Source organism: Dasypus novemcinctus, chromosome 3 (genome assembly GCF_030445035.2).
Source record: "Dasypus novemcinctus isolate mDasNov1 chromosome 3, mDasNov1.1.hap2, whole genome shotgun sequence".
Classification (NCBI taxonomy): Eukaryota; Metazoa; Chordata; class Mammalia; order Cingulata; family Dasypodidae; genus Dasypus; species Dasypus novemcinctus.
In genome coordinates this window covers 40,681,413-40,699,710 of record NC_080675.1, presented here as the reverse complement: position 1 = coordinate 40,699,710, position 18,298 = coordinate 40,681,413, and the positions used below count along the sequence as shown (strand labels likewise).

The window sequence follows — 18,298 nt, the reverse complement described above, 5'->3', positions numbered from 1 at the left end:
GTTATCCACCAAAATCAGGGTCATTTCATCCCTGACTTGAGGGGACAGCAAAGGACTTTCTCACCCCTCATCCTGGGGAAGCAGGGTTTGGCCCTTGACCTCATGACTCAGGGAGGGAGTCAGCTGCTCTCCAGAAAGCACCAGCCTGCCTGTCAGGGCACTTGGGTGGCCTACTACACTGGCCCACAGGGTAGTAGACAAGTCACCCCTTCCTCCGGGCTTGAGTCCTGCACCCATCTCCCAAATGCTTGCCTTGAGAGAAGTGCATGTTTCACAGAAACCCCACCTTCTTTCCTCTCTCCCATTTTCATTCCTGTGGAGGTTTGGAGCTATCTACCCCAGAAAAACAGGTTCTTAAACTTAACCCATTCCTGTATGAAACCATTATAAATAGGACCTTTTGAATGGGTTACTTTGGTTAAGGTGTTGCCCACATGAATCAGGATGGGTCTTAACCTTATTACTGAAAGCCTTATAGGGAAGGTCACAAAGAGAGAGAAAGCCAGAGGGAGCAGCCAGAAGCTGAACATCAGTGGAACCTGGAAGAGAAGGGAAAAGCCAGGAGAGGCCACCATGTGCGTTGACACGTGGCAGAAAAGCCGAGGGCCAAGGATTGCTGGTAGCCAGTCCCACAACACCACAGTTTTCTAGGAGAAAGCATTGCCTTGATTTTGGACTTGTAGCATAAAAACCGAGCCAATAAGTTCCTGTTGCTTAAGTCAACCCACTGCACAGTATTTGATTTAGCAGCCAGGAAACTACACCAATGCCTTCCTTTGAAGGAATATTTAGTGATTATGTATTATATGCCACTACTGTTTGCCAAGCACTGTTCTAAACCCTGGGGAGACAGTGGTGAACAAAACATACAAGAAACACTGCCCTTGTGGAGCTTACATTCTAGCGGCAGAAACTGATAAATAGAACTCCAAGGTTATCAGACAAATAGGGGGAGGATGGCTGATAATGGTAAGCCACTATAAGCTCCTTTCAAATATCCAGGTCCTCTCCTCTAGAATGCTAACAGTTTGCAGCAGGGGTTCTTAACCTTTTTTGTTCCATGACCCCTTTGCAGCCAGGTGAAAACCACGGGCCCCTTACTAAGTCCACACTATACTGTGTGTTATTTTAAAAATATTATCACACCTGCACCAACATGTCCCCACAAGAATAATGGTTTTTTGAATTTCAATTCAAGCTCAAGGATCCCTTGTTAAGAACACCTGGTTTACAGAAACTTAAATTACAAATAAATAACTTTTCCTGGTGACATTAGTGCGTTAAGTGGCGTCAGCTGGCAGCGGGTACCATATGCTCCACTTTTAGGGGGATGGCCTCTGCAGGCATCAGTCTCCTCAACTGTGGAGATGATTGAACCTTCCTCACAGGGTCCTTTTGAGTGTTCTGAGATCACGGATTAAAACCGCAGCAGTGCCTGCTGTGTTGTAACATAGGCTGTTCACCACTCCTGCCTCGTTCCTGCTTAGAGCAGACATGGAGAGGTCCAGGCAGTCCCTTCATCAGTGTTCTGGGCCCCCGCACAACTGCAGACAGGGCAAGAGGCTTCTGAGCCGGTGAGAGTCTTAAGGGCAGTGCGTACGTAGTCAAGAATGGACACCCATGGGGGCTGGGGCCCTGTGCTGCCACCTCTCCCCAGCCCAGTCTCCAGCCCACCCGGGACCTAGGGTGTGGCTGGAGAGGTGAACAGCCTGCAGAGCCCTGGGCAGGCCCCTCCAGGAGGCCGCTCCCACCCCTGGCAGCAGGAGCAGTGCCTGAGGGAGTGGGCCTCCAGGGGCTTGGGGTGGTTACCAGGCACGGGATTTTGCATGTTTATTTCATCCAACAATTGCCAACAATGCTGCAAGATAAGGGCTATCAATGCCTTCGTTTTGCAGTAGAGGAAACTGAGGCTAAGAGATGTTAAGAATTTGCCTAAAGCACGCTCCTAATATGTGACTGAATCAGCATTTCAATTCAGGTAGTTCCACTCCAGAATCAGGGTCTCACAGTGAGCTGTACCCTTTGTCCCCTCTGATATCCTTCCCCCCTCCTCATAAAACACCGCTTTCACCAGAATGCACAGGGGACAGTGCTCCCCGGCACCTCCAGGGCTTTGCCCGGCTCACCTGAGTTGTGGCCTGAGCGGCCTAAGAGTGAAGCCACAAGGGAAGAGATTCCTGAGGAACTGGAAGCCCCAGATGGCACAGAGGGAGGAAACCTCCCTCCGTTTACAGAGGAGAAAACAAAGGTCCAGAGAGGAAAATGAGACCCCTGACTACCCTGCAGACTGCCCGGTGGCCTCAGCAGTCCTGCACTGACACCCAGGGACAGGTATATGAAAATGGCACAGGATTTAACCACAGCTCCACCACTTACCCACTGCGCAACCCCAGGCAAGCCACTGAGCCTCCCTGTGCCTCAATGGCCTCATCTGCAGATGGGAGCTTTAGAGAGAATGTAAGTGACATGGTTGGCACAGTGGCTGGCACCTGGTAGGTCCTCAGTAAGCAGTAGCTGTTATTGTTCATATGTATATAAACATATTCTTGTCTTCACAGTTCAGTGAATGTTAGGCAACATTAAGTCTCTTAGGTGGTGCTCTGATCCTATAGTTCTGATGGAATCCATTCCTAGGACCAGGGAGGAAACCATGCTTACTGTCATCTCTGAACACGGCAGTCCATTTCAGGGAGGGCTCAAGCTCAGCTCTGGGCCCATGTGGGATGAGAATCTGGAAGAAAGACCATAGGCTGCAGCCGAGGTGGCAGCACCTGGTTCCCCAGATCTACCAGTAACTAGCCCTTGGCTGGAGGTACAACACTCAACCCCTCTGTGTCAAATTTCTGCTTTCAAGTGAGGATAGTAATTACCTGCCTCCTTACCACCACCCATTTCCCAGAGAAGTTTCTTGTGCCCATCTGTGGAAGAGTGCTGGTTGTGAAGTCCAGTACCTTCTATAGAGCATGTACCTACAGGGTTGTTTTTGTTTGTTTGTTTGGGGCAGAAGCCTGCTGTTTGGGAGAGTGCTACCAGGGACTAATGATCTGGTGCAGGTGTGTAGCATCCTCACCACTGAGTCCTGCAGAGTAAGTGGTGAGATTTGTAGAAACCCTGCCAAATCCCAGCTCCTCCCTCTTGTCCATCATGCGGGCCTTATGGAAGCATCAGAAACCTTAGCAGCCTCATTTCAGTTTGGCGTGGAACAGCTTCATTTCCCGTGCCTCGGGGTGACTTTGTGGCATCTTAGCAGGGGTGGTTGTGATGCTTTTGGATCTATGCACACATCTTCTCACCTGGTTCTTTCAAGTACACTTGCATGGACCAGGCAGGTCCATGCAACACCTGGCTGACCAAGAAGCTGTGTGGAAATTAGGGTGCCAGGTGGGCAGTCCCTTTTCACTGACTGGAGATGCCTGTAGGGCCTTTTTCCTAAAGTCTTCTATAGCCTCCTACAGATGACAAAACTCCTGGATCTGCACCAGGATTCCTCTCCAAACCAAGCAGCTGCTTGCTAGTGGTTTTGTCTATGCAAATGAACTGCAGACCTTATTGCAGCCGGATAAAACTTCCCAGGCAAGAGAGACCTGGGGTGAGCCAGGCTGGGCCATTGCTCCTATGGAAGTGCTTAAATGCTCAAGCCCTGGCCAGGAACAGCATCATCTCCTGCTGTTCATGACTCCATACACAATGCATGCCTCAGACTCTCTGCGACTGATACAGATCCTTTGTGTAGCCCTCTTCCATGCATTCCTTACTTTCAAGGGCCACATTCTTGGTGGGCCCATTTCTGGATTTGTCAAGGTAGCCCCGTGGTTAGTCTTCTGAGTGAGGGCATCACAGTTCCAGCCAGTAGGGTTTTCTTCACTTGTCTTCCACAGAAATTTATTGAGCAATAAATTACATGCTTGGTTCACTGTTGAGTGCTGGGGAAACAGTGGGAAACACCATCTTATTTCACCTCTGTGCCTCAGGGTGGTGCTGATGGGGCTGGTTGGGCGACAGCATGATGTTTTGACCTCACTTTTTACCTGATCCCTTACTTCCATCAGCACCAGCAAGAAGTAAACTCACTGCCAAACCCACCGTCTGACATTCAAGGACCTGGGGAGTAGACTTGGCCAGCCCAGCATCCTTAACTCCCACCAAATCCTTCCCAACAACATCTTAAGCCCCAACCACGCCAGGCAGCTCTCTTCCTACCAAGTACTTCCATTCTCTGCACCTTTGCTTGGCCTATTCATGCAGCTGATACCGTGCCTTCCCCTCCCATTTTCCTACCAGTTAAGGGTATATTTAAAGTCCATCTCTTTGGAGAAGCCTTCCCTAAAACCGGCCTTGCAATTAAGTATTCCTTCATTTACGATTCTTCCTCTGTTTGTTCCTTTGCTTATATAACATCTGTTCATTGAACGCCTGCTCTATGCCCTACCTTATGCAGGTCTAGAACTAATTTAGCCCACATTGCCTTCTGCCTGGAGTGAGAGTAGTTCACACGGATTCTCTGCCTCCAGAGGTCGGGCAGAATCTCAGTGATGTCTGTGTCCTTGTCTCTCACCACTGCTTTGCACTAGGTCAGATGGAGAGATGGCTTCTAGACTTGGCTCTGTCCACTAGCCTTGTGGCCTCGGGAGAATCGGCTGGTCTCTCTGGCCTCTTTTCTAGATGATGAAATGGTGATAATAGTACCTCAGGGTTATTAAGGGGACAATGAGGCGAGGCAGCTGAAAACATGAAACCTGGGAGCCTCACGCCAGTGAAGAAACGGGGTGGTTGTAGCCCCATTCTCCTCTCACTGGCTGTGAGGCAGCGTCCTTTCCCCTTTGCTCTCCTCAAATGTCAAGTGCACCAGCCTCCAGCCCCAAGTCGGGGCGGGCCCTCCGGCGGCTCGGAATCCTAGGCTCACCGTCCAGCCGCCCCTTCCCAGGGACTCGCCGAACACACCTTGAACCGGATGCCGGAGCGCAGCCCCGAACTGCAGCTTCGCGGCGCGGGCCTGGGCAAGGGGTCGCGCATCTCCAAACCGTGACTCAGGGCCGCTCGAGCCGAGGGTGGGTGGGGGTAGGCGGGGACGGCCGCCCGGCGCTCCGTCGCTGGGCTGTGGGAGCCGAGGCTGGCTCTGGTGCGTCGCCATTCCACCGCGGGCGTCTGCCTCTCTGGGTCCCCGGGCGTGGAAGGAAGGCCAGCGCCACTTCCCACCCGCCGCGCTCCTCTCCCGGTGCGCAGCGCCCGGGGCGGCTGGCGGGGGCTGAGCGCGGGGACGGCTCTGCGCGCGAATGAATGGGCGCCCGGGGGACGCGCGCGCTCGGGGCTGAAGGGCATTAGGACCGTGAGGATCGCTCTGCGCTCCTGTCTCTCCCTATAACCCCCCCCCCCCCCCCCCCCCGCCTCCTTTTTCTGCTCTGCAGGACTGAGCAGCCAGGCGCGGGCGAAAACAAACAGCTGGGGCTGTGAGCGCCCCCGCCCCGGCCCCGAGAGCCCGCCGGCCCCGGCCCCCACCCGGGTCACCCGCCCACCCACCATGAGGAAGATCCGCGCCAATGCCATCGCCATCCTGACCGTAGCCTGGATCCTGGGCACTTTCTACTACTTATGGCAGGACAACCGAGCTCACGCAGCATCCTCCAGCGGCCGGGGAGCGCAGAGGGCCGGTGGGAGACCCGAGCAGCTTCGCGAGGACCGCACCATCCCGCTCATTGTGAGTACGCCTCGCGCGCCGGGCAGCCGCGGGGGAGCCGGGGCGCGCGTCCTGCCCCCGCGCGGCTGCGGAGGGTGCGGGGCCGGGCCGGGGGCTGCCTGCACTCCGCGCGGGACCGGCTTTGTATATATTGGAGCATTCCTGCCCGTTGTTATGGCAACCCCTGCCGGGCTAGCGGGGCTGGGGCGCACGGATGGAGGGAGGGTGACAGCGGGTGGGGGCTGGGAGAAAGTGCTGCAAGTTTGGTGGGCCCGGCGTGCGCGCGCGTCTGGGAACGTGGCGGCTCTCCGGCACTGCGCCGCTGGGGCCGGGGGCCCGGGGGCTGCCTGTGCCTCGCCGACCCCTGCAGGCGGCTGGACCTAGCGCGCAGCTAGCGGGCAGTGGGAGCCGCGCGTCGCTGAGCGCGTAGGTGGCGGTGCGCACCCCGTCTCCAGGCTCCTGGGGGCAAGAGACATGGCGTGGGGGCTGCGGGTAGGGCAGGGTCGCTAGAGGCTGCTACCGGCTTTGCTCCTCCTCCCCAGCCTGGGCAACTTAGACCTGCTTCTTCGGCACTAACACCCCCGAGATTCTCTGGCTCGGGGAAAGTCTCATCCTGTGCGCACCTCTCACCCCCAACAATGGGGTCCACCGCCACGCACCCGGGATTATTGCGAGTTTAGCCCGGCGACGTCAAAGTGAGCGGGGAAACAAAGGAGGCGGGGGCCTCGGCGGAGCTGCGGGGCCCTCAGCTGACCTCGCACCCAGGCTGGGGCGTGCGGTCCACCCCGCCGCCCTGCAGGGGGCGTCCCCGTCGCCGCCTCCGCCGGGGCCCGGGTGACAGCTGTGTGGCCTGAAGGGGGCACCTGTTGAGGCTGGAGGCTCTGGAACCCGCCGAGAGGCGCGCTCCGACGCGTTTTCAAACTGGGGCAGGCCGGGCGATGAGTCTTGGGCGATCCTCAGGACGAGCGGCTGGACGGCAGACAGGCAGGGCGAGGGCAGGGAGGCGGGAGAGCAGAGAGTGGGGCCAGACAGGGTGGAGGGCGACAGTTCTGACGTGAGGCGATGCCGGGTCAGGAGAGCGGAGTAGAATCCGAAATATTTGTTCCCAAGGCATCTCGGGGCCCTAGGAATATAAGGGGTGGGACTGGAAGTGCTTCCACATTGTCATCCTGCCCCAGGTTCCCTGCCTGGTAATCCACCTTAGGAAAAGCAACCCCTCCGGCCCCCCCCCCCCCCCCCCCCATGCAAAGGAACCATTTCTGTTTTGCCTGAGGAGATCTTGGGGTCTGTGGTTTTGTCCTAGTTCCTGGTCCAGATGAACATTCTGAGGCTGGACCTGATTAAGAGGGTGTTCTCTTCTAGGGTGTGGATCCTTGTCCCTAGCACACTCTTTCCAAAGCACCTGGCCGTGCTTGGACAGAAAGGCTGATGAGAGAAAATCTCCTGTGCAAAGACCCCAGGGTTTGGATACTTGGGTGGACCGACAGGTTGGAGCCTGAACTGGCCAAACCAGCAGTGACCCCAGATCCTTAGGGAGCTTGCATGCTGTGGGATCATTCACACAGTCTCCACACCCCACCCCTTCTAGTTCTTGCAGCCTCAGAGGGCCAACTAGGTCTCAAGATATGTGGGTCTGGGGTCCACAGGGGAAAGGCAGGCTGGCCAGAAGCTGGGTCCCCCTCTGCAGTGACATGACATGATGGGAGGAGGAGGGCCACGAAGAGAGAAGAGAGCACAGGGAAACTACTGCTCAGAGGCGGAGCCCGAAGGCTGTGTCCCATCACCTTCGCCTCTGCCATGTAGCTTCTGCTGCAGAACCCTGACCTTGCTCCTTGCTCATGCAAGTGTCCTGCGAGATCAGATGATGAGAGTCCCACCGTGGTGGGGGGCACTAGTAGAGGGATGCAGCACTCTATTTTGAGAGGTGGAAATTGGAGGTCATGGGGAGCTCCACCAAACATCCCCATGCCCTCTCCTTGATCCCGTAGGGTTTGACTTGCTGCAGCTTAGAAAAGGGTGGAAACAGAAAGCTAAGTTTAAAGTGTGAGGGAGTATCAGGGAGACACTGGGAAACCAGGGAGTGGAGGCGCAGGCAAAGAGGGAGAGTAGAAGTCCCTGAAAAGCAGTAGAGCTGTCTCTTGCCCAGCCAGCTCCCTCTCTCTCTTCTTAGCCCTGGGTGTCTGTTCCACCTGCGTGGTCCCCGATCATACCACTTTTGACACAGTCTTGCATTTTATTCCTTCTTCAAGTCATTTCACTTCCTTGTGATTCTCAGCTGCTTACCCTACCTTAGCTGATTGCAAGTTTCTGCAAGCAGGAACTATACTGGAAGCTCCTTGCTTCTGCACATTGATGCACGGAGCAGCACTTAAAAAGCACTTGGTAGAAGAGCGAAGAAGGATGTTTGCTCATCTCTGTCGGGGGGCAGTCAATGGTCCCAGCTTCATAGCCCCCTAACATGTTTTCCCAGCTCCAACCTGGGAGCTATGTGTTCAGCATCTCCAAGAGTTGAACCCTTTGTTCAACTTAAAAGGGGCAGGTGCAACCAAGGATTTGCTTTCTACCTGAAATTTGTGGTAACCACTTACTGCCCTTTTGCCTTCTTAAAACATTTCTGGCTACTTGGGCCAGCATGCTGCATGTGAATTTTCAGATTCTTAGGGAGTGATGTGGCCAGTCCCACTAACAGAGGCTGAGAAAATTCAGACAAGCGTCATCATTGCTCCCCAGGGAATCAGAGAGCTGAGCTGGGGAAGGGAGGGTCTGCAGAGCAGCTTCGGCCAGGAGGCAGCTCTGCCTTCAGAATGTCCGCGCTTTTCAAAGCCAGCCACGTTGCTTCTGGACCTTGGAAAAGCTTGTTTGGCATTGTGGGGTGCCAGCATGGCAACCGCAAGGCCCAAATTTCAAAGGGAGGCCCTGATTTTCAATAATCTGTCCTGCTGTTAGCCCATGTGTCACAAATTTTGATGTGAAATATTTGGTAATGGAATCTGTAAAACTAAAGAGAGATCCTGGTTCCACTCCCTGTGTGACTGCTTAAGATGTGGTGGGCAGAGTAGGTGGTTTTCCCAGGCTGTACTTTGTGGGAGAGGTGGAGGATTTGGGGGCATCCCCTGGAATCCACATTGCTGTGTACTGGCACAGAACGGCAGCTGAAGCAGGGTACAGAGCAGCCCATGCTGACCTCGCCCCGACAGCCTCCTCATCTTTAGGCCTCACTGCTGGAGAGAATATTTGTGCTTGGTTTGGCTTGGGGCCCAGGTTTTCTATACACAGATGTCAATTCTCTAACAGGCACAGGTGGGATGCTAAGGTTTAATACCCTGAATTTCACTTTACAGCTTTTTTTAAAAAAGACTATTCATTATGGGTATTTTCAGGATGGGTGTACTCATTTGCAACAACATTTACCTATTTTTAACCATGAAAGTTTTAGGCAAGAGCTTTCCTAAACTGGAATTTCTTATTCTGAGATTTGGATACAGCTGAGTGATCATGGGCAAAATATTTAACATCTCTGGATCTTAATTATTTTATGTGTAAAATTTGGTTTGAATGATTTTTAAGGTTTTTTGATCCTTAGGTAAGCAGATGATAGCGTCATTTTGAGAAGCAAATAAATGGTGTTAAAAGGCTTCTTCCAAAGGTGGTTGTGAGGTTTTTTGCTTATTGCGCCCTCCATGCCCCTGCCCCTGCCAGGGAAGTTTCCTGAGAACCCTTGAGGCCTTGCAGGGATTCCCACAGACCTAGCAGAGAGGCACACAGATGACACTTTTTCCAGGACTGTTCCCTGAGACCCAAGGCTTCAGTAAGATCTGGATGAGCTTATATTTTATTTATGATGTTTGCATTTTAGAACTGTGAAAATACGCTTTGCCTAAATGGCAGAAAATGATTTTATATTCAATTTGTCTAGGTGCCACATGTGAGAAAGAGGGTGGGGCAGAGAGAAGCACATACAACCACAACCTGCTTTGCCAAAATGTTTAAAGAGTCTGAATTACCATCAGTGGGATCCCTCTCCTGGATCTTGGGCCATTTTGAGACCTGCCTGAGGAAAGTGGGGACAACACAGACATTCCAAAGGCAGGCAAGGTCCCTGACAGCCAAAGAGTCCCCTTCCTGGGATATCAGAGACCCAAGGGCACGGGAAGAATTTTAGAAGGTGCATATTCTCCAGAAATGGCTCCTTTATTTCTGTGCTGTAACAGCATCTCCCCACTGGTTGCTCCAAGGGTTTTGGGAACATGGTTTCCTTCTCAGGTGACTTGTTTGTTGGCTCTGCCAGCAGAGGAGGCCTTCGGGGTCTGGAAATGCCACTTAAGGTAGACATGGAGGGGGCACTGGTAAGCCAGGCTAGGCTGAGTTGCCCAGGGGACTGTCTTGCTGTAATAGAGGAAACTGCCCTGGGGTCAGAGGTGAGCCTGTAGCCGAGCAGTTCATTACAGTTACAAGATGGAAGATTTAAGCCATGTCTGCCTCTTGAGGAGCTTGGAGCACTTTACTGAAGACTAGCAGGACAAAGATACAGATGCTGGCTGAGCAGATGCAAGGACCTGAATCTACTGGAAAGGAGCAGGGGAGCAGAGCTTTCAGACACCAGAGTCGAGTGCTGATTACACTTGAGCAATAAATTTGGTTCCCTTAATCAGTCACAGTCTGTATACAGTTCACTGTGGAAACACTTGCAAGCTGCTGTCCATCTCTGGTTGTGTGGTCTTTGATCCCCACAGGTCTAGCCTCCCATGATCATTGTTTACACTGTATTATAGTTATAGTGGCAACATTTGTTGGGCCGTGTCAAATGGTTTATAAGCTTTATCTCAACAACCTAGTGAGACAGGTACTATTATTAGGTTCAGTTTACATATGAGTAAAATGAAGCTTAGAGATTCCATAACTTACCCCTGGTCTGGCAACTAATAAGTACATTAAAACAAGGCATTTCTAACTCCAGAGCTCATGCTTGTGCCTTCTTTCCCCTGAAGGTTCTTAAGGGCAAGATCCAAGTTGGATGCATCACTGTCTTTCCTAAAGCACCAAGGTCAGCACCTTGCTTTGCATTCATTCCATAACCATTTGGTGAAAAAATGCAAAACCTATACAGAACAAAATGTTAACAGTAGGAAAATAGGATTGTGTAACTCCCCACCCTTCCATTTTTTGACTTTTCCTAACATTTTCTGTAATAAGCATGCATTCCTATTATAATGATAAAATCAGTAAAGATAATTATTTTTTAAATATTTGATGACTCCTCAATTAAAGTTGTAAGCTTCTTAACCTTTTGTTACACTTATGAATTCCTTATCAATGCTTCATATTGAGCCAACAAAAAAGGCTAGAGACTTATTTAAATTTTTCTGTAGGGTTCCGAGGAATAGATCTGAAGCCAGTAGGTACAAGTTTCAAGGAGATTTCATTTCACAAGAAGGAAAACTTGTCTGCAGAACCGCCCAACATTGGAATGGCCCAAAGGCTGACCAGGGTTTCTCTTCACACTGTCAGCAGATAAATGCTTCCAAAAGCAGTGGGTCAGGAGAGGAAGAAAGCTCTCTGTCCTGACACTCTCTTAAGATGTTAGCAGCTCTGTGACAGAGATGGAAACAGGGTCTAAATTATTGCCCCACAGGAGACCTGGTGCCATGGGAAGCAAGGCTGCCGGAACACCTGGAGGCTGGCGAGGGAGATGACTAAAAGAAACGCATAACTCCCCAGGCAGCTGCCACTTTGCTCTTCCCCTCGCCAACATTCCCTGCTCCCTCCTGGTCTTTTGGAGCTTCCCAGCAGGCAAGGAATGAGGGGGCCATGGTTGGCCAGACAGAAAGTACTAATAGCAAAGTAGGAAGCATCTTTCCTGCTCCCCGAGACTGAGGCCTACAAAGTTTTCCTGCCTGACTGAGGCCCTTCGATTCTGACCTTTCCTGTATTCCACTCCTCCTATTTCCCTGATTAAACCCAGGTACAGTTCACACGTTGCCTGTCCTGCCTCCCCAGGGACCTGTCCATTGCTTTCTGAGGTGAAGGCTAAAGCCCAGGCCTCCCTGTGACCCTCGGACACCTGGACTTCAGCTGCTCCCGTTAGCAGTATCTGGCTAGAGACAGACAGTAGGCCATCCAAAGAACCTTTTTAAGGTGGGACATTTGTGAACATTTCAGGCCAGGTAGAAGTGGCAGGCTGGGGATATTTTGGGAGCAGGGGAGGATGGAAGAACCTTTCCGAATCTGCTATAAAGGAAAGATGTGGCTTCAGGCAATGTCTGAGGGGGTGGTGAGGCAAGTCTACCTCAGGTGTAGCCTTTTCACCTTTCCGACCCCCTTAGAAAAGCTTCAAGCTTTTAACTTAAGGGCGCCAAGGGCCTTTTTCTTGCCTTTCTGTAAAGTAAGGTATGGCTCAGTGTAGATCAGGGACGGTATTGTCTCAAAGTTCAGGGGTGGTAACATCTCTTAACATGCTCAAGGTTGTGAGACCTGCTATTATGGGATTCCCCTGGTTCCTAGCTGGGCTGGGACCAGGCAGAAAGGGTTCGCCCAGGGTGGAAACAGATGCTGTCTGTCAGGGAGGAGGGACTGAGACGAATGGAGGGAGCATTGTGGAATGAAGGCAAGTGACCCCACTTCTAGGCTCAGCCCTGCTCCCACAAGGCTGTGTTTTCTTAGCTGAGTTGCTTCTGCTCTCTGAGCCTTAATTTCCTCATCCGTCAGATGAGGGCGGAACTGCAGAATCGCCAAGGCGTCTCTCAGCTCAGACCATCCTTGACTTTGTTGAACCTCTTTGTGAAAGTGAGGTGGCCCTAAACCAGGGCTCAAGGTCTGACCGTGCTTGAATTACAGAGAATGAGGCAAGAGTTAAAGGGGTATAGAACTCAGACCATTTGTGTTCAGAAGAGCTTGACACCTTAAAGTCTCATAGGGAATAAAGGGGCCATGTCCTTTGTACCCCCCCCCCCCGCCCCCAAACACTTCCTTTATAGAGCTATGCAGCTCTCCTTCTGCTTAACGAGAAGCGGAAACTAGTGTTTGTGCATCTGAGATTGCACTCAGATACATATGCAGAAGCATTTACAGGTGGTCTTTAGACATGTCAGCAAATCAACCTGTACCCAGAAAGACCAGAGGGAAGTTACAAAGACTCTTGAGCAGAGAAATTAATTATCACAATACCCACAGATTTTATTCAAAAGACAGGTATGGAATCGCCCTTAGACCAGAGCCTGGAAATTAACTTTGTTTATAAAAAATCAGTTTAAGGAGTTCAGGAGGTTGGTCATCTCCTGGCAACCTCCACCTGTTCCTAGGTTACAAATGCAGCAGATTATAAGAATCGAGATGAGGGAATTCCCTGAGAAGGGACAGCTGACAGCAAAAGACGGGCCAGGAAGGACCATGTATGTGATGTGAGGGTAACACCTCCCCATCCCCCCGCCCCCGTGCAGACACTTGTCAGAAGTGCTGAAGGCATCATTAATTCAGTCACTCTTCTGTCATTTACTGAGCACCAACTGTGTGCTTACTAATATAGGCACTGGAGATAGCGAAGCAGGCAAAATCCCTGCTCTCAAGGACTAATCCCTGGTGGGAGAAGACAGAGCAAAACCAGATAAATAAATAGAAAATATATTAGGTAGGGACAAATGTTGTGGAAAGAAAATAAGGCAATATAAGAGGACAGAAAGATAAGAGAAATACAGCCGGGAAAGGTGTCTCAGATAAAATGTCGTTGGCGTAGAGGCATGAATGGAAAGAGTGAGCTATGCAGATATCTAGAGAGAGTGTTGCAGACAGGAAGGCCCAGGACACTAACCCTGAGGGTGTGTGCTCCATGTTTCTGGCGTGGGCAGCCCTAGTAAGGAGAAAAGTGACCGGAGATGAGGTCAGAAAGTTGGAGGGCCAGAACGTTAGGCCTGGTAAGCTTCAGTGAAGACGTGCTCAGAAACAGGTCCCTGAATCATCAGGAAGTGATACATTACATTCGGTGTATGGGCGTGGTAAGCCAGGGAACTGGCATTCCTTTCAGAAAATTTTCCGGCAAAACAAATTTATTTGTGAGTGTTGGTTCTTGAAGAGGTAAACGTAAGGTCTTTGAAAAATCTGTGGCCGGAACACTTCATTTCCTTATAATGTGGAATCAATGGGGTACTTGTGTTGTGTGTGTGTGGAGCGGGGGCTGAGAGGACGATGCTGGTGCCGGAAGAGATTTAAAAGACAAACGATAATGTGGCTTTTGTTGAAATATTGGAGTAGGGCAGGACTGGGGAGGCCTCTGTCGCGCAGGCCGGGTTTTGTAGAGGAAGAATTCCTCTATGGCGGTACCTGATCAAGTTCCTTGTGTTTCCTTGTTTGGTTCCTAGTGTTCTCTTCAGGTGCTGCTGGAACTCTGGAGAGGACATTTTCTGGCTATACAGGAACTTGCCCCTGGCTCACAGGGTTCCCTCCATACCAGCAGACTCCCTGTGTGCCAGTGCAGGCTGAGCCTGCGGGGGCCTTTCCTCGGTCGCACGGGTGGTCACCTGTGCAGGGGCGGCCCGCGGCCGGGCGGGATCAGGGCCGCTGCGCGGGCAGGAGGTAGATGGAAGGGACTGCTTTGGGGAGGGCGGCAGCTCCGTCTGAGCCTGTCTGTGGCCGTGCCCTCTGAGGTTCAAGCAGCCTCCGCAGGGTCCAGGTGGCCGGTACGGCTTCCTGTGTCTCCAACAAGCTGCATCAGCAAAGCTCAGCTGACACGTGCTCGGTTCTAAAGCCCTGTCAGTTATGCCTATTAGATGCTGCTTTTCAGAGTTCAGGTGTGCATCCTTTTATCTTCTCACAGCGGCTTTAAACAACCTTTCGGGGAGCGTTTCTGACATTTCAAGGGGGCCTGGCCTCGCGGTGCTACAGGGGGGTCCAAAGTTGCTCACCAAGTTGGTGGTCAGTGCTGGAAGGTTGTTTTCAGACACCTCTCTCGTCTCTAAAGAGATGCTTTGTTTGAAAGGCAATATTTCACTTTCTTCTGGAAACTATTGCTGGGGTGGAAGTGAGCGGGAGTGTGGGAGGTTCGGGGCATTATCCCAGGGGTTGAGGTAGGGTTTGAAGCTCGGGGAGAAAGAACACATGATTGATTGGTAATGCCTGCTGTGGCTTTGGTGCCTGGAAGGAGTGAAGTTGTTATGGGCTGAGACGTGGCCCTCAATAGTTCACCAGTCCAAGAGGAAATCAAGGGACATGGCTGCAAGGACCAGAAAAGTCTGTGAAGGGCTTTGGGAGCAGCAAGCCAAAAGAGATTCTTCAGGTAGAAAGCAGAGGCTGCCCAGGATAGCGTTTTAGTGCAGTCTTGTTGCCACCTTGTGAGGGCAAGAAAATGGCAAGGACTTTCTCCCAAAATACCCAAAGGAAAAGGCTAACCCCTTCCCGCACCCCAAGATTGCCAATCCCTGTTTTGTTTTGTTGCATAACATCAAATACAACATCACTCAAACAGCCCGTCCAGACAAGTAGGGTCCTGAAGCACTCCTGGACTGGGGTTGCGTAGACCCAAGTGTGGATGAGCCTGAGAACCACAGAGCGCCAGGCCTGGGAGCGCTGAAAGCCAGCGTGGTGGCCGGGCTGAGGGCAGGCCAGGTGGAGAGGCCCACGAGGGCCTGGTCAGAGAGTGCACTGGGTGTCATGGGACAGGCCTGTGTGAGAGGTTCAGAGGGGCCAGCTGATAGGGTCCCTGGAAGCCCCGAGCAGAGTCACAGCAGCTCTCTTGGGAGGCTGGTGTCTGCCCATGTAGGGGGAGGACCCCGAATGGGCCTGCAACTGTCCAATATGGTAGCCACCAACCGCACATGGTTATGGAGCACTTCAAACACAGAAGCTGAATTTTTTTTTCCCCTCCCCTCGTGGTTTGCGTGCTGTCTGCTCTCTGTGTCCATTCGCTGCACGTTCTTCTATGTTTTGTGCTTGCCTCCCTTTTTTTTTTTTTCCAACTTGCTGAGTTGGCTCTCCGCGGTGCCTGTGGGCCAGGCAGCACTCCACAGCGTGCGGGCAAGCCTGCCTTCACAAGGAGACCCTGGGATGCCAACCTAGGGCCTCCCATATGGTAGATGGGAGCCCAACTGATTGAGCCACAGTTGCTTCCCTAGGAGCTGATTTTTTAAATTTTAATTTTAATTGATTTAAATGTAAAAACACACACTTGATTCAGTTACTGGAAAACTTTTAAGAGCATTTGGGGGAAGCAGATGTGGCTCGAGCATTTGGGCACCTGCCTACCACATGGGAGGTCCTGGGTTCAGTTTCCAGTACCTCCTAAAGAAGACAAGCAGGACAGCAAGCTGACATGATGGGTCAGCGTGGCAAGATGATGCAACAAGTAGACACAATGAGGAAACACAATGAGAGACACAACAAGCGGGGAGCGGATGTGGCTCAAGGGATTGGGCACCTCAATCTCAAATGGGAGGTCCCAGGTTCAGTTCCTGGTGCCTCCTAAAGAAAGAAGAAAATCAGACACAGAAAGCACACAATGAACAGGCACAGAGAACAGATAGCAAGTACAAACAATGGGGGAGAAGGGGCGGGGGGGGGGGGAATAAAATAAATCTTTTGTAGAAAAGTGTTTGGGGGAAACAGGTGTGGCTCAAGGGATAGAGCTTCTGCCTACCATATGGGAGGACCTGGGTTCGACCCCTGGATCCTCCTGGTGAAAAAGAAGAGAAAGCATGCCTGCACGGCAAGCCAATACCTGTGTGAGAGCCCCTGTGGTGAGCCAGTGCCTGTGCGAGTGAGTTATGCAGCAAGATGATGCATCAAAAGAGAGACAAAGGGAAAGTCAAGGTGAAGCATAGCAGAAACCAGGAACTGTGGTGGTGCAATTGTCAGGGAACCTCTCTCTGTATCAGGGGTCTCCAGGATCAAATCCCAGTGAATCCTAGAGGAGAGAAAATGAAAAGAAAAGACAAAACACAGACAGCAAAAACAGCAGGGCAGGAGGAGGGGAAGGGGGAAAAGTAAGTAAATAAATAAATCTTAAATAAAAAAGTTTTCAAGAACACTTGGTTTATGGACTCTGCATTTTCAAGAGTGAATTTTATGAACTCTAAGGACAGAGCAAGTATTTCTGACAAAAATTTAGTGTCTAAGTTGACATGGGCCTTACATGTAAAATGTATACTGGGTTTCAAAGATTAGTACCAAAAAAGCATTAAAATTCCTCACTAATTATTTTTACATTGATTTTACCTTGTTAAATGATATGATTTTGGATATATTGGGCTAAATAAAATACATTGTTAAAATGAATTTCACCTGTTTCTTTTTGCTTTTTAGTGTAGCTACTAGAAAATGTAAGATTACTACTGTGGCTTTCATTCTATTACTATTGGATGGCACTGATCCAGGCATTTGTTCACGACCCTTCTTTAAAGTGCTAGGAGGGGTCACTGGAAGGTATTTATAAAGTGAAGAATGTGGCTCTGCATTCTAGTTTACCTTGACTTTAGGATGTGTCCTTTCCAGTTCAGCTGCTGCTGAGTCGTTCCTAATTCACCATCATCTATGGATAAGGACACTTCCCACCATGGGCCCTAGTCCTCTGACTGTCATTAAAATCATGGTCAGTGTTTTTCTGCAGTGCCTTCTCTTTTAAAAATCCCCTCTAAGCTCTCGCTGTGATGAAAATGGGTTTGAAGAGGGGTTAGAGCAGTGGGAGGCGGGAAACCATTTACTCCCCTGGAAAGGAGAGGGATTAGTTCCAGTCTGTTGCTTTCGGTGTTTCATCTTTGTCCTGTTAGAGCCAGAATGACAAATAGGTCTCAGCTCGAATGCCGACTCAGAACCTGTGGAAGTGGCAGCCTGGAGCTGTGGGGAGAAGGATTCCAAAGCTGCATCCCGGCTGAGTGGAAAGAGGCTGTGACCGATTAGCCATGTCTGTAATGGGCTTGGAAGGCAACTGTGATGAAACTGTCTTTGCTGAGCAAATTTTCTGTACTTTAGAGACCTGATGTGCCTTAAGACGTTGGCCACTTTGAAGGAATAGGGATGAGACTTGTATGTATATCAGAATATGTGCAGAGGAAACATTGGCCATCTCCATGAGCCAGAGCCCTAACTAAGGAGATGTGGCAAGATTAAAGATTTAAACATTGTGCAAATTTTTAGTAACCATCCCTGTTAGGAAAAGCTCAATACCCCCTTCATTTACCCAGTGGAGGTAAGTGTGGCTTTGGTCTGGGGCCAGCCTCCTGGCAGCATAGGAGATAGCTGTAAACCCAAGGAGGGTCTGGAGGAAGAGGAAAAGGGGAGGCTTTTTTTCCTCTTCTCTCCTCCCTTTCTTCTTCTTCCCTTAAAAGTGAACTTTCTGGATTTAAGACCATTCCCTGCTTCTAGGTGCTGCAGTTCTGGTTATGGCTGTATTCAGAATGCAGCTTGGCATAGTGGTTATGGGCAGAGACATTGGAGCCAGAGTGTCAAGAAGGTTGTGTTCCAGCTCTGCCAATCACTAGGAACATGTTCTTGGGCAAGTTTTTTAAACTTTCTGTGGCTCAATTTTTTCATCTGTAAAATGCGGCTACTAGTAATTCCCATTTCAGAGGATTCCCAAGAGCATTAAATGAGTTGATTCACATAAAGTGTTTAGAATAGTGCCTAGCTTGTGATAAGTGCTAT

General features: G+C 51.0%; 1 protein-coding gene across 4 annotated transcripts in view; it reads left to right on the top strand.

Annotated features, from left to right (window-relative positions):
• The window catches only part of LOC101442922 (polypeptide N-acetylgalactosaminyltransferase 16), a 149,744-nt gene that overhangs the window by 55,969 nt on the left and 75,477 nt on the right, over positions 1 to 18,298 (top strand). The window contains exons 1-2 of one of the 4 annotated variants that reach the window (XM_058293221.1): positions 4,571 to 5,048; positions 5,406 to 5,695. In XM_058293221.1, coding sequence (XP_058149204.1) covers positions 5,519 to 5,695 — 177 coding nt within the window. In that variant the 5' untranslated portion in view covers positions 4,571 to 5,048; positions 5,406 to 5,518. The other 3 variants (XM_058293220.1, XM_058293222.2, XM_071213844.1) reach the window with 3 other exon arrangements.